Source organism: Patella vulgata, chromosome 6 (genome assembly GCF_932274485.2).
Source record: "Patella vulgata chromosome 6, xgPatVulg1.2, whole genome shotgun sequence".
Lineage (NCBI taxonomy): Eukaryota > Metazoa > Mollusca > Gastropoda > Patellidae > Patella > Patella vulgata.
In genome coordinates, this window is record NC_065884.2 from 44,951,536 (window position 1) to 44,966,890 (window position 15,355).

Sequence of the window (15,355 nt, forward strand, 5' to 3'; positions counted from 1 at the left end):
TTAAGGTTTCCAATGAGTTTCAATACATTACCACATGAACCATAAAGAGCAATGTTAAATCTAGCCTTTGTTAATACAAATAAATTTCAACCACAGAATTTGTAAAGCACTCTTTTCATAATTAAAATGTAAGCGTAGCAGCTTAGAATATAATTGTTACAATGTCCCAATATCCAAACAATAACAACACTTAAAAATAAACTAAATGAAAAAATTTCTTATTATTCACATTTAGCAGGGAAAAATATCAAGAATGAAGCTAAGCATCACGATATATGTGACATTTTAATTGTAGTTTTTTAATGTACAGTACCTGAAACATCATCCCTCTTCCTTGTTATTCACAAAAATCAATGAACTAAACATTGGATGGTTAAAATCAAATTACATGGTACTTCAAACTAAGGGGACATGGATATACCACATATAAATTGATGTTTTCTTTATCCGCTAAGTATTTAGACAGATAAAAAATTTAAAATTCAAACAATATGACTTCCCAATCAATACAAAATCTACCATGACAATTACTAATATTTTTTTTTCTTTGTCTTGTCATGGTTACAGACCATTATTTTGTGTTTCTTTGTCTGTAGGCCACAAGTTAAATTTGCATACTATGTACATGTATGCCTCTATGTGGCATTAGCTGTATGCATTTTATGATTGACGAACAATGAAATTCAGGAACTTCATAAAAGCATACATGCAGGAGATAACTAATCCCTCAAAATCAAAGATATATGAAGTCCTAAAGTAAACCTCTCTAGATAAGAGTTGATTAGAAAGTGTCTGTTTTCAGCTTATATAGTGTACAAATTTTCTGATATAACAAAATATGTAATATTATTATATGATACATGCATTTTGTTGAGTATATCATTTTTTGATAAAACTCATTCTATTAAGATCCTCACAGTAGACAATATACAGTTAGTTGTAATGGGCGAAAAGTGGATTATTGGAGGGTCCCAAAAATATGAGATCAATTCTATATCTAGTTTAATCAATCCCAAAATAATCCTTATTTCAACCTAACATTTGAAAACAGTTTTGGTCATTCAGAAAATCTGCCCTAAAGAACATTAGCAAATTTGATCATATATTCTATATATTATATAGTTTTGATGTCGCTACTGGTATCAGTTATGATGAGTGTCATGCACATAGCAGTGTAGACATACTTTCTGGAAGACTGGATACCAAATGGTCACTGTTCTCATCTGAGGTTTACAGTTTACACCCAATACTGTCCTGTGGTGAATTCACAAACTAAACAGCTAATGAAATAATGGACTTAGTCAGTTAGTTTAGCAATCATGAGCATTGTTGAGTTTTTGTGTTGTTTTTTGGTGAGCTGTTTTACATATTAGTAATAATTACCTCTGCTCCATAATGAAGAACTTTAGCGGCAGGGTGTAAAGAGATATTTTGTAAAGGACCTATGTGAGGTTTACCCCAACCTTTGTTTATAGACCACTCTACATGTAGCATATGGTCAGTAAAGTGATGTCCAAATAATAATTTTTCTGGTGTAGGTTTCTCTTGTGGATTGGTTGTCGTTGTAATTTCTAAGTCAGAATACTGAAAATAAAAGATTAATTAATACATTTTGCACAAAACTACCCAGCTTCTTTAATGCAATTATAAATGCTCACTGATCACTTTTGTGTCTTTTAATAAGAAATTTCATTTGAATAAGTCCATTCACATTCTTTCAAATGTACATGTATTGTGCAATGTTTCCATCAGAACTTACCTTAAATGTTCCTGGGTTGGAAACATTTCTAACAAACTTCACATTATGTCCATTTTTCAAATGATATGATATTTTATCAAAAACCTAGAAAATATGTTAAAATAATATTATAGTTACGTGTAGTATGTCCTGTAACCATAACAAAATTTACAGAAGGCCTACATATTTTTTTACAACATACAAGATGCTTATGGAAAATACAGGTAGATAATGATTTATAATACAGTATCATTGTGATGTAATGTGGGAAATGGACAAAAATATGATTCTACATATCTGAAGCCGTAACTAACTGGGTTGGCAATCAATGAACGATGTCGGGTGACATTGAGTCGGATTGACATTGTGAATGTCAAATTGACATTCCATTTGCCAATATGTATGATGTACAGTCAAGCAAACTGAACATCTACCTATCGATAAACTCTCTAGACCAATTGTATGCCCATTTAACAAATCTATTGTTTGATCTATAAATAAAAAGTAAGTTAAGAACAATATGCGATGGCATCATACATCCTGAGTGATACTCCGGGCTATATACTAGGCCTAATTACGACATTTAATATTTACAATCAACAAATAACTGGGTTAAAGCAGAACTATAAGATTAATAATACAATTATGGATGCTACTAATAGTATTAAGCAATACATCATGATATGAACTTCATATTCTGCAAGTTTGTATGGTGTGCATGATATAGCTTTCGTGTTATTTCACAAAACATTAACGTTATCTTATACCTTTCGTCCGATGGCCGCCATATTTGTTTCTATTTTCTACCAATGGGGAGATAATTCTAATTCTGTACTCTTAAAGTAAAGGGATCACACCACAATTCTTTACACACTTATGGCGGCAGAAGCACAGCATTAAATAGACCCAAGCCCCAACAAACGTCTTTTGCATGCGCCCATATACATTAGATGTAAAAAAATGTTCCTTAGGATTACAGTGATTCTTAGCTGAAAATGGACAGAACACTCCAGAGACTGGCCAGGTGGTGACCGCTGATTTTGGCCAAGGTCGTGAGGAACAGCACAAGGCCACAAGAACTAAAAATTTACACCTTTGGCGGGTGATAGAATGTCCTGACCCACCGTATATATTCGACACCGATTGAGGATTATGCCTATGATTACTACGTTGAAAGAAGCAATAAAACTTTTCGTGTAGCTACACGCGTTTCCACCGACAATAAAATTTTAAGGTCGACCGCTTTCCATTTAGCTACACGCGTTTCCATCGGCGAAAAAGTCAGTCTAATGCTAATGTAATGGGACCGTTTCCATGTAAGCGTTTCGCTTGATAAAAAAAAAATGCTCGATGAGCGACTTTTCCGCAGCGTTTAGGGAGCCACGGTGGCTAAGTGGTTAAGACGCTGGCTCGCTAGCCTTGAGGTCGCGTGTTCGATCACTGCGTTGACCGAGAAAGTTCATCGGGATTGTCCGGCGTTGTGTCCCCTTGTCAGTGGCAAAGGACGGAGGGCCTAATAAGGATAGCTGTCTAGTCGTTCGGATGGGATCATATGGCAGTTGGAATTCGATATCAGAGTAGGCCATAGTGCCGCTGCCCGGGCTAAATTTCCCTCATAGCACACTATGTGGCGTGTGGCCTATGCCCATCTTCATTAGACCACTTACCCACCGTGACCCCCGATGAAAAATAAAAAAAAGAACTTGGCAGTGAAAAATACTGGATACGAGAGAGAGAGAGAGAGAGGGGAGGGGGTTAACGTCCACTCAACACAAACTATGTCATTTCGGGACTAACATATGGTTCAATTTTATTTCCGTAATGTTTGTGCGTAGGGGTCCTTAGCAGTGGGTGGAAACCGGAGGATCCGGAGAAAACCCACGAGTTTGGACAAACGACCTTACCACGTACAAGCGGGGAATCGAAACCACGCCAATGAAATACATTCTGATCCAACGCGCACGCGTTAACCCCCCCCCCCCCCATTGTATACGTATGTCAAATAGGATTTACTTATGGGCTATTCTTGTGCTTTGGGTTGTCTTGGTTGGATATTGCTTCGAAACAACACACTACGCCCGTTTCTGCTATAAGAAATAAACAAACCAAAAAGACATACAGCGGAAAAGAAAATAATCCTGATTGTGTAGCCCTATTTTAAAATACGCTATAGTATAATAAAGTGATAATGGAATTAAATTGTGGTGCTATTATCTAGATTCTATAGTTCTTAGGCTATATTGGAATAGTTGTGCTAAAATTATCAATAAAATGGCACATTTTAACCGAATCAATTGTTGCCGTCCGTCTTCCTTCCTTCTATTCAAATATCCATCGGAGAGCCCAGCAATCTAGCTCGTTGAGTTGACTGCCCCTGGGCTGTGTTTCCAGACAAACTGTTATAACATTCTCTCAGACAGATACAAAATGTACATTTGTGGCTCAAAAGAAAGGATTTTGTCGATTGTGAAATAAGAGAGAAAATGAAAGGGCTTATCTGCAAGTAAAGTGGCCTCCTGAGCCATGGTCGGTTGTTATGATTTGACCAATATTGCTACTCCAGCAATAATAACGGGTCAATCTGTTGATAATATTGTTTTCATGTCCTTTGATATACATTTTGATCAAACAGGAAAAATTGCCAGGTTTTTTTCACACACCGTGTTATTATCACCAATTGTTTGACTATAACCTTTCCAACATAATAAAGAAGATTCACTTCTGGTCATTTCAAACCAATGATTCTCGAAAATATTATTAGATCCACTGGTTATAGAAAATCAGAAACCAAAGTCAAACTGGAAAATAAAACCGTAAATGATAATATTTTATAACCACTGCGCGTGACCCGTAACTCAGAATATTATAAAAATGCAATTTTGTTGCAAGCTCTCGGAAACTAGTTGGATTTTTGCTCCGTTGAATAATAGAGCATGAAAGAAGCCTCTAGGAATGTATAACAGTATACAGATTCTTTGCATTTAGAATTAAAACCAGTCAGGTCAATATTCACGGATTATCATACGTTACACTCATTAAAATATTATGTTATAAATTATAGATTCTTTGTTAAAGGCCACCCATTTGCCTTTAGAAATACCCATGTTTTGCCCCAGTGGTTAGGGAATACTGAAATAAGTATGTATACTAAAAGTTGAGTTATTGTAAACTAGAACACTGATCCCCTCGACTAAAATGTTTGTGGTTCGATTTCCGCGTGCCAGCAGGTGGTTTCTGAGAGTCAGGGGGAACCATTGTGATTTTTCAAGTTCGATTCTTGCACTTGACACAACTCATACAACTCTCAAGACCGGGACGTTTAATATATATCTTTAACCTCTCCAGGACTGTGATAATATTAATATTAATAAACTGCACCATTTGAACCATACGACAGTGTTGGCGAGGTTTCAAGATTGAAGCTGTGTTACCACGGAAGTAATTGTCGAAAATCCTTCAAAATAAATAGCTACCGTCTCGGTGACAATCGTGACTTTTACCATGATAACGAAAATTCGAAGATCAAGGGATACAACTTCAACAATTTAAGACATAGTTCAAAATCATTTATGAATTTTCCCTCCAACGGACATTTTCCCCTTTTAACCAGTCGCACAATCTACTCAAATTTCAAAAAGATGTCTAGAGTGATAAACAAAAAAGTCTGAACGGACGGTGGACGGATGCACCTTCAGAGCGAGACTATGATAATTATAGCAGCTATAGAGTCAATAAGGACATATTACAAAGGGACATAACGCTGGATAGTGTAAGTAATCAATAAAAATCAATAGGCCTCTTCCGTTTATGTAATTAGACCAATGTGTATATACACTTCAAATTAGTTGGATGTTAATGTAGTCTCCGTAGCCTAAATCATTAAAACTTCTGGTTCATTTAAGCAAGTATTTATATAAATTTCCAAAAGTAATTCCAAAAGTTAACGTTGACATTTTTTTATAATCAGGCAACCTATTTAATTCTTAAACATATATTATTATCAGATGATTAAAATGTTGGCGTATAAAAACTGACATATTAATTGCTATACTTTCATTTAGACAAAACACCAAAACAGATTATCATGAACATATTTCTATACTTATTTTCAGCTTCAGTGCAGATTTAAGGTAAGTTCGGGCACTTTTCTTAGTGACTCCTACTTTAATGATCGCCTTCTCCCAGACCAAACAAGACCATAATGCTATGTAATAGCTGATAACACGCATGAATATTTTACATACGTATATAATACACTAGAGTGCATATAATACACTACTTTAATGATCGCCTTCGAATCTCAGAAAATGGTTCGATTGTGCACAAAATTGTACTCTCCACATTTATTCTCCCAGACCGAACAGGACTATATAACGTTATGTCATGGCTGATAGCACGCATGTATATTGTACATATATAAGAATATAATACACTAAAATTACCCCCATGCAGGACAAATGTGGTGGAAATTAAGAACCGAGGAGGTGAGAGGTTAAATTACTCATTGTTACAACACGATAACCGCCCTAAGATCGGAATATCCCAATCTCCGTTTAATGGAGAATTTTTCAAATTTCTAACAATGCACATTACCGTTTGAAGCATATGTTATGAACATGTTGCTTCAAGACCATAGACTAAAATGGTTATTCCATATTGTCTACTATTGTTTATAAGTTCTGTACCTTTTATTTAACTTCCGTTTTGTGTTCCCAGAACCGTTGGAAAATCTGTGTTCGTCCATTTATTACATTTGGATAGGAATTTTTAATGTTGACTTAGATTTATTATACAAACATTGTAAATTGTAGTTATACTAACAATATACTGACTGTTACCCAACTCTTAAAAAACTATAATAGGACTAAAAGTATGCAAATTCTATATGGTAGTGTTTTACTTTTCACAAGAACCTCATTGAAAACACATTCTACCATTAGAGAAATACCGCAGAAAATTTTATTGAAGTGGATTTTTTCCTTTACGCCCACATTTAAATAAAAAGTGCAATGGTCCTACATAATCCATACATATGTTTTGTTTATTTTTTCCAAGTGAAACTAGACGTTGCCATTTCATGTTAGACTATGTTATGATGACAAAGTATGGTCTAACCTGTTATTAACTTTATTTTAGACAATTAAACTAAAATTATTTTGAATACAAAGTAATTATATGTTATTTTTTATCGGGCGGGGTTTGGGTGATCGATAGTGATCATTAGGGTACATGTAAATGCAGATGCTTTAAACTGGGGGTGTGGACACTAACTGTCGATAGTGATCATTAGGGTACATGTAAATGCAGATGCTTTAACCTGGAGGTGTGGACCCGTCGAATAGGATCAGTTCTGTAGTGGTGGTGGTGGTTGCTCTTAATCATTTGAAACGAGCAGATAGCAGTTTTTATATCATGTGTTTGTCAGATCAAGTTTTGGTCTATCATAAAATCACCCATTTTGGGAGTTATACATGGTGGTGGCGTTGAAAGGATCAGCAAGAATATAAATCATAAAGTAGTACAGAACATAACCGAGCCTTCATTACGTAATTTCAACAGCGGAAATCAGGCCCGGCGGCGTGTGGGGGTGGGGCTAAAGCACCCCCAATAATTGGCCGCAAGTACCCTTTTCTCCAGGTTATTTCACGCAAGTAACCATTCAAATAGACACAGTGACGTAACTGGAAGAGACTTGATTTTAACATAGAAGTAAGACTTCTAGAAGTAGAAGGGTCGCGATTAGTTAACTTTACTGAGCAGTCGAATATTTTATTCCATCTCATTTCCGTTGTTTCGATGACAGATTGACTAATTAAAACACGACGGGATAGAGATTTTCTAACATTTTCTAATGTTACACTTACAACCTTGGTATTACATACTTTTACACTATTTGCGTAAAGGGGAGCGGCCATTTGACGGGAATTTTCGGACTGATTTTCAGAAAATTTGGACTCGACCATAATTATGTTGTACCGGTGATATATTTGAACGATTTTGAAAATAAGATAAAAATTGCTACCTCTAGAGGATCCACAAGTTAAAAACGTAATTTTTTCGGACAATCACGGTCCATAATCCAGAAAGTTACGGCCCGATAAGCGTAAATCGGAAATAAATTGTGACCTCTAGATGGTCCAGATCTGGGCGACCTTTGGTTACACGGATTTCCGAACTCTAGTCGAAGAACACGTATCTTCATGCGAATGACATTTAGTTCAACCTCTGGCCGTGACCAGCCGTACCATGCGATAGAGCACGACCGGGATTGTTCAAGGATGGCTGAAAAGGCTGATACGGGTGGAGATTTGTCTGAAAAATATAAAATTGCTGATTGCCAATGCGTTATTTACACCATGGACCGTATTTCAGGATCCATGGTAACACCCGGAAGTTAGAGAATGAGGGTTTGGGTATAGATATTAACAACTTTAATTTTTAGTCGAGTTTTCTTGATGAATTTGACAGATATATATAGGCCCACGACAAAAAACTTTGTGAAATGATCCATGTTACCAGCTATTCATATGAGAAACCTCGTTTGATTTATCTCGTACTACATTTTTTATTTGATGCTGTTTGTTGAAGGTGTAACGGGTTGGTAGAGCTGATCTTCCTGTTTGATTTCTGATATTATCTGGAAAAAAAGACATGACTAATTAGTAATTACAAAGATGCTAAATCTACACACATTGCTCTGACAGAATTTGCATACACATACGGGATTGTCTTAGGTCTTTTGCACACATTTTCGTATAGGAAGGACACATTACCACGGTAAAACTAATTTTAATGTCATTCTATTCAAAAGAAATCTAAGTATCTCATATAAATTCGAGCTCTATTCGAACCAACCCATTATCTACATACAGATCCTATTTCGTTTCGTTTTTAATAGTTCAAAATTTTGTCTTACTTGTCTTTACTACACTTCATGTAGTGTAGACCATCGAATGTATAAAAAAACGAAACGAAATATAGATCTGTATTTTAATCAGATTGGGGCTGACTGAAAAGTTCTAAGTCTGAAAAGGATAGACCAATCGGGTTGAAACAAACTGTTGCCACCAACTATACAATCATTGAATGATTTATATACATAAGAACTGCAACTGTAGTGTTATTATTGTCTTCGTACCTGCCCATTGAAATGACCAGAAATGGACAAAACTGGCTACAGGGCAGTCATCAAGTAACTGCAATTGAAAGGACTAACCCCACCACAGATACATACCGACGTCTGGTCTCCTCTTTAGGGGATGATACCCATTCCTTTCCACAGTAAAGGGGATGATACCCATTCCTTTCCACAGTAAAGAAGTGGGTTGCTGAATTTAAGCGTGGCAGAGAGAACCTTGACGATGACTCGCGTCCTGGAGGGCCATCAACAGCAAACATTCAAGAAAACATTACCCGGTTGCATGACATAGTGATAGCTGATCTACGATTGACCATTCGACATATTGCCAGTGTTGTGGGGTGGGCATCTCTCATGAGAGAGTTGAGCACATTATCGCCAACGAGTTATGAATAACAAAAGTTTCTGCAAGATGGGTGTCAAAGCTCTTGACCGCGGGTCATTGAGTCAACTGAAGTGGTTTCGATTCCCCGGTTGTACTTGACAAGGAATAGGGTTGCCTGTCCACCACGCAAGCACCCAGAGTCGCCAGCCCCCCCCCTTCTTCTGGAACGGTGGTAGCTTCAGTCTTTGGGATTCCAGGGGTATTCTGCTGATTGACTATCTTGAATAGGGCCAGGCTATTAATGGAAGATATTATGCTGACCAACTGAGACAGTTGTGTGAAGCTATCAACGCTAAGCGACGGGGAATTGTTAACTAAGATAAAGAATTTTGTATTAAAATGAGTGACCAGACACTACTGCGCAGTTGCCAGCAAACAGCAGATTATGATACTACATGTACATCAAAACCCGGAACTTCCTAATGTTTCAAATTGGTATTATTGAACATAAAAAAGAACGATGTGGATTAAGCCCACCTGGGCTCTTGGGGTTTTTTTTGTTGGTTTTTTGTTTTGTTTTTTTTTTTAAAAATATTTTTTTTAACTCGTACGTTATGCCGTCTATTTCTTGGAGAATTTCATAACTACTTTACATCTGTAACGTTACCAAAGTCGACCAATGACAGATTTAAATTGTAAGTCTGAAAGACAATGTATGAAAACGGCCCAGTAAAACCGGAACGACCATCCACCTTGTTGTTTGAATATAAATGGCAACAACTGTAGAAAGAAATATTATTGAAAAAGATATTGGTTTTCGAAATGTGGCAATGCACTGAGCTCTGAAGTGATGTCTAGTTTATTTGACACTGTAGAGTCAGCAGCCACCAATACGCGTACGTGTTTTTTTTTATTAGGTTATAAATAATGTAGTTTTATTAGTTTATATCTTTACAAAATCAATCAAAGAAATTGATTAATAGTGTCAACATTTATTTCTCATCACGTGACATTTCTAGCAGACGATTGCTTAGTTTAATCATTGCTTCGTCAACTACCTGGAAAATGGCCGCTCAGAATTATTAGCAGTGGATTTTGTCACTTGCGGCTTTCTACATTAAATTGTGAATGAATACTATATTGTCATCTCCTATTAATGGGCCCACGACGTTTTGGTAAGCATGTCTCTTTTAACTCTAGATGTAAATACTTCATGTTGGTACACTGAAGCCGAAATGATACTGCCTCCTGAAAGTTGCAGGTAACAGTCGTCAAGATGTGACGTAATCATTCATTAGTTATTGTCAGATGTGTTGGGAGTAAAGTCTTTGAAGTTATTTCCAAGTTAGATGTTTATTACAGTGTTAGCTTATAAATGACTGCTATACATTTTGAACATATTTATATTTTGTATTATTATGCATATCAAAAATTAGTACCGTATCATTTCTGAAACACCACCATGACTGTCATTGGCACCAGTTAATAGGGTTATTTGTAAATACTTATGTAAAAGTGAACCAGATTTAACCCATAACTTGAAGAAAATATTTAATTTTGATCATAGTAATTTAATAAATATTCAAATAAATTTTACCAACGAATGACATAAACATATTTCAATTTCTGAACACTAAAAGTGTTTTCAGATTTTTTTAAGACACTTCTCCAAAAAATCTTTTTTTCTGCTCAGCTATTTATAACTATTTTTAATCTTATTTGAATTTTGTTATGTTTTTTTTTTTTTTCATTGTACAGTCCAATCATTTCTATGGACGTTTGATAGATGTTCTTTAAATCTTTTTATTCCTGCATTGATATTAAACGAAGAAGTGTTAGATGCACAGTTGATCTGTTTTGTGCTTACAATTTGACAAGTCAAGATATACTTATTTGCATTGTTAACTCTCTTTATGATAGACAAGGGTAAAAAGTACACATGCCTACACCAGTAATTGTCTCTTGGCGACAGACGGACCGTATTTACATGAAGACAGCTAAAATTATTGACTTATCCTATTGACAATGAAAGCGACAAATAGAAATAGCTTTATAATCATTTTGTTTTGTAATACATTACACCTTGGTTAGTTAATGTTCATCTACACAGATACGTTACAGGGTAAAAAACCGATATTGTAAAAACATTAGCGGATCGTGTAGAATAGGAGGGGAGAACCATTTTTGTGACATGATAAATGGATAATAGAATAAGAAAACTGGGCAACAAGAAGACAAACTGAAGGCAGACACTAAGGTTTTATCTGTATTATTTCCATTTTGAACAAATACATATCAAATGATTCCTTCTGTGTACATATCCCATAATTGTGACAAGGGTCCACTGGTACCCTTTAACAATTTCAGAAAATTTTGTACAATGGTAGTCGTATGGCATTATAACAATCATGCACAACATCCATTATAAAAAGATATTGATCTATATAGTCATTTATAGTGTATTATTTGTTTGGGTACGCCTAATGTACGTCGTTGTCATTGTAAACTTACCTTTAAACATTGTTATTATTAATTTCAACTGTTGATCTTGATCGTGATTTTAGCCACAATGCATAGTTTTGTAAAGATATATAGACATATTCATGGGAAAAATGATGCTTCATTGATAAGAGAGTAAATTAGTATTTTAGCTTTGTAAAATTGCAATGATTATTTCATTCGTTTAGATAGATTTGAACATTCGTTTTGAAGTTGTTATTATACATGTCCACCAAACTGAAATCATTTTTTTAACCAAATGGCTATGTATAATCTACATAATGTAATACAGATAAATGAAATTACATATTTTCCTCTTAAGTTATTGAAGATGTGTTCCCTTTTCCTAAATCAAAATTGAATCATCTGTTCCACCCTCTAATAACCCCACAATAAATTAAGCAACCCAAAGTTAGTAATCCCCAACCAAGAAAAGTAACAAGATTTTATTTTAACAAAATTTCTTTAATCCAGGATGCATTTTGGGCAGCAGTACTTTATGAACCTTTCCTTTGTCCCTCAGCTGTATCCACCCAATTTTGCCTGTACTGTACGTGGGATTCTTCCACCCACCCACCGGACTTTCAGTTACTGGATAATACATTTCAATCTTGGTGTTTGTAAATTTAAAAAGCCTGCAGTGGTCATAAGCTACCTTTTCATAACTGAATGAATAATAAGATTTGTCAACATGGTTTATATAGCTACAAATAAAACCTGTTCCAAATCTACTTAGAATTTTCCTCTTGTCATGATCAATCATTCCCCAAACATAAATATGTGAGGTACTGTAGCATCTCCCATGGTATGGGAGAGAACCCAGTATACACTGCCTTAATTAATAAAAAATAATTATTTTATTTAATTTAACTAATTATGTGATATATTTGTGACTGTATCCAGAATATTACCCTAGTTCATTATACAACATAGGTGGGGAGGGATAGATTTTTACCATAAATAAAATTTATTATTTTGAATCTAAAAATTAATATACCCGGTACATGTTTTGTGCTGTATTTTATTGACTGAATATTAAGATTTAATGGAAAGTTGAGACTAAAGATCGCATCATAAATGTTGGTTGAGGTAAAAGAGATGTGTATATGGTATGTAGGAGCTTCTATATTTTTTTCACATGAAAAGTCTCATTATCTCCACAATAATAAATAATCTTTGGTATTTCTATAGATAGATATAAACCACAGTTGAAAAGGACTTGTTGCAATTCATTGAACAGATTCATATTTTATTCTTTTATTGTGTTCAAGTGAGATAAAAAGGATGTTTGCTTCATCAAATGATATAGACCTATTGCCTTATTCATTTCATTGAACATTTTAAAATGGTTTTTATTTAAACTGTTTGCCAATATAGGGCGTATATAAATTAAAAACAGGTAACAAATTAATAAAAAGCACAATACCATTCAATGCTTTTAATCTGGTGACTTAACCACCTTTTATATAAATAGATATCTTTGTAATATTTTTTCTTTATCCTCAGGCAATAATTTTCATTAACCATATCAATCCTTTTCAGGTAATCCTATTAAATAAAGAATTTTAAAATTTAACAGGTGTATTTAAATTAGTAACTAAATTATTGTAAATTTGAGTGCATAAAAAATACTCCATTGCTACACACATACATAATACATTATTATCAAGGAACCTTTGTTCTTTAAAAATGTAATCTTATTTATTTGAATTTATAAGATATGTTTTGTGTTTTTATCAAAAGTACATTGAGGAAAATTTATTATGTAATAGTAATAAAAAGTAACTAAAAGTTGGTGGAGTTTGATATTACTGGTAATTGGATGAACAGCACTGGTCCAAGCACTGAGCCCTGAGAAACACCACAGTGTTATAGGTCTGTGCCCTTTAATCAATAAGAGGAAAACCACACAAGAGAAGATCGTCTGATTCTGAATGGACAGTAGTGAAACCTGTCGATAAGAAAATTATAATCTATTTGCATCAAAGGTTGCTAATAAATCTTAACATAATTTTCCTATGCATGATTATCTTACAATTTTTTAATTTATGTACATAGCTCATAATAAATCCATTTATATTTTCTGAATCCTTTTCAATCATTTCAGTAAGTTCACAGTTGTAAAAGTTCTTTAAAATTTAATAACTGATATTCAAATGATTATCATTTTGTCCATCTGCTTATTTAAACAATTATGATTTCAATTATTGAAAGGGCGTAAATAAATATTTGGTAGATTCATCGAAATCCTTGTCTGGACACAAACCTGTGCATAAACCAAAATCAAATAGTTCTGTAAGCTTTTGCTGCACCCTGCAGATGACTGACAGCCCTTGACAGTATGCTATGTGATTCTGTTACAGAAACCGGTTCTGAATACATTTCCAATAATGACAATTATGTTGTTCTAGATTTTGGGAGAAAAAACACATAGTTTTTGTAAAAATTACAAACTGATTAAGTTATATATTAATGGCTTTTACAAATAAGTGCTCTATATAACTTATGTGAGACCAATGTAAGCAATAAAAAAATTGGTTTGAAAAATGGGAAGTTTTGAGTGATAATTGCATTTCAAATGCTTTATAAAATCAACATTATTAAATGCCAAGCTAAAATTATGATTAAATACACAATGAAATAATAAAAAAAATAATTCAAATATACATAATTATGAATTTTAACATATGAAGCATCAGAGACATTCATTTTATCAATCTTTTCCCTAAAAGATCATACAAAGCTTAGAGACACAATTCTGATAATAATCCTTTTTTTCAAATTTGACAATAAGTTTTTGAAATTTGTATTAAATCTGACTTTAACCTTATGGCTCTTGCGTGTTAATACCTTTGCTTGACGTATTTAGCTACCATGCCATGGGGCAATTCAGGCAAATAATGAGTGGAAATGTCTTCAGATAATACTTTTTTACACTTAATTGAAGTATTTATTCTAAATCCCTTTATCTCAACAAAGAAATCATAGGAGAACAATATGCTATCAAAGTTAGATGAGTGCATTATATAGGTTTTTTTCAAGGCGTGACATACCTCAAATTAAATGAAGATAGCTTAAAAAGTGGTCGATAACAATGTGTATTGAATAATATGTATTATTAAAGTTAATGAAACTAGTATGTCAGCTATGGAGAACAAGACTATTAATATGATCATAGTATTATTAATATGAATCTGATTGTATTGGGGGTATTTATGGATATGAAATGAGTATTATAATCTAACAATTATCTACTCTCTATAGAGAATGGAGTTTCGTCAATAGAATTATTGGATTCTTTGAAAGGTTTAGATGGACAAATAATTTTTTACCCATAGAATTTTCTACCATATCTTTGATGTTATATCTTTTCAACCTATCTAAAGTTGAGCAAGCATGTTATTGGTGATTTTTTTTTTTTTTTTTTTTTTTTTTTTGAATACTGGTCGAGATATCTAAAGAAACAATTGTTAAGGGCCTGTGACAATAGTCGAACTGAAAACAGTCAGTGTTGTGCACGGCCGAGTACTCCTTGAGTTGTAGCTTATTGTCATTTTGTTATTATGTTGCGGTTTTCTCCTACAATATATTTGAAAGGGTAATAGTTGTATTGTGTAGTGTAATGTTGTGTGAACTGAGCTAAACCTTGGGAAAG

General features: G+C 34.1%; 1 protein-coding gene across 1 annotated transcript in view; it reads right to left on the reverse strand.

Annotated features, from left to right (window-relative positions):
• Window positions 1-2,535, reverse strand: part of LOC126823355 (branched-chain-amino-acid aminotransferase, cytosolic) — a 28,211-nt gene extending 25,676 nt beyond the window's left edge. Inside the window, exons 1-3 of the mRNA XM_050552148.2 lie at window positions 2,506-2,535; window positions 1,760-1,843; window positions 1,384-1,584 (exon numbers count right to left, since the gene is read on the reverse strand). Coding sequence (XP_050408105.1) covers window positions 1,384-1,584; window positions 1,760-1,843; window positions 2,506-2,526 — 306 coding nt within the window. The 5' untranslated portion in view covers window positions 2,527-2,535. The remainder of the gene's footprint in view (window positions 1-1,383; window positions 1,585-1,759; window positions 1,844-2,505) is intronic.
• Window positions 2,536-15,355: the final 12,820 nt, after the last annotated feature.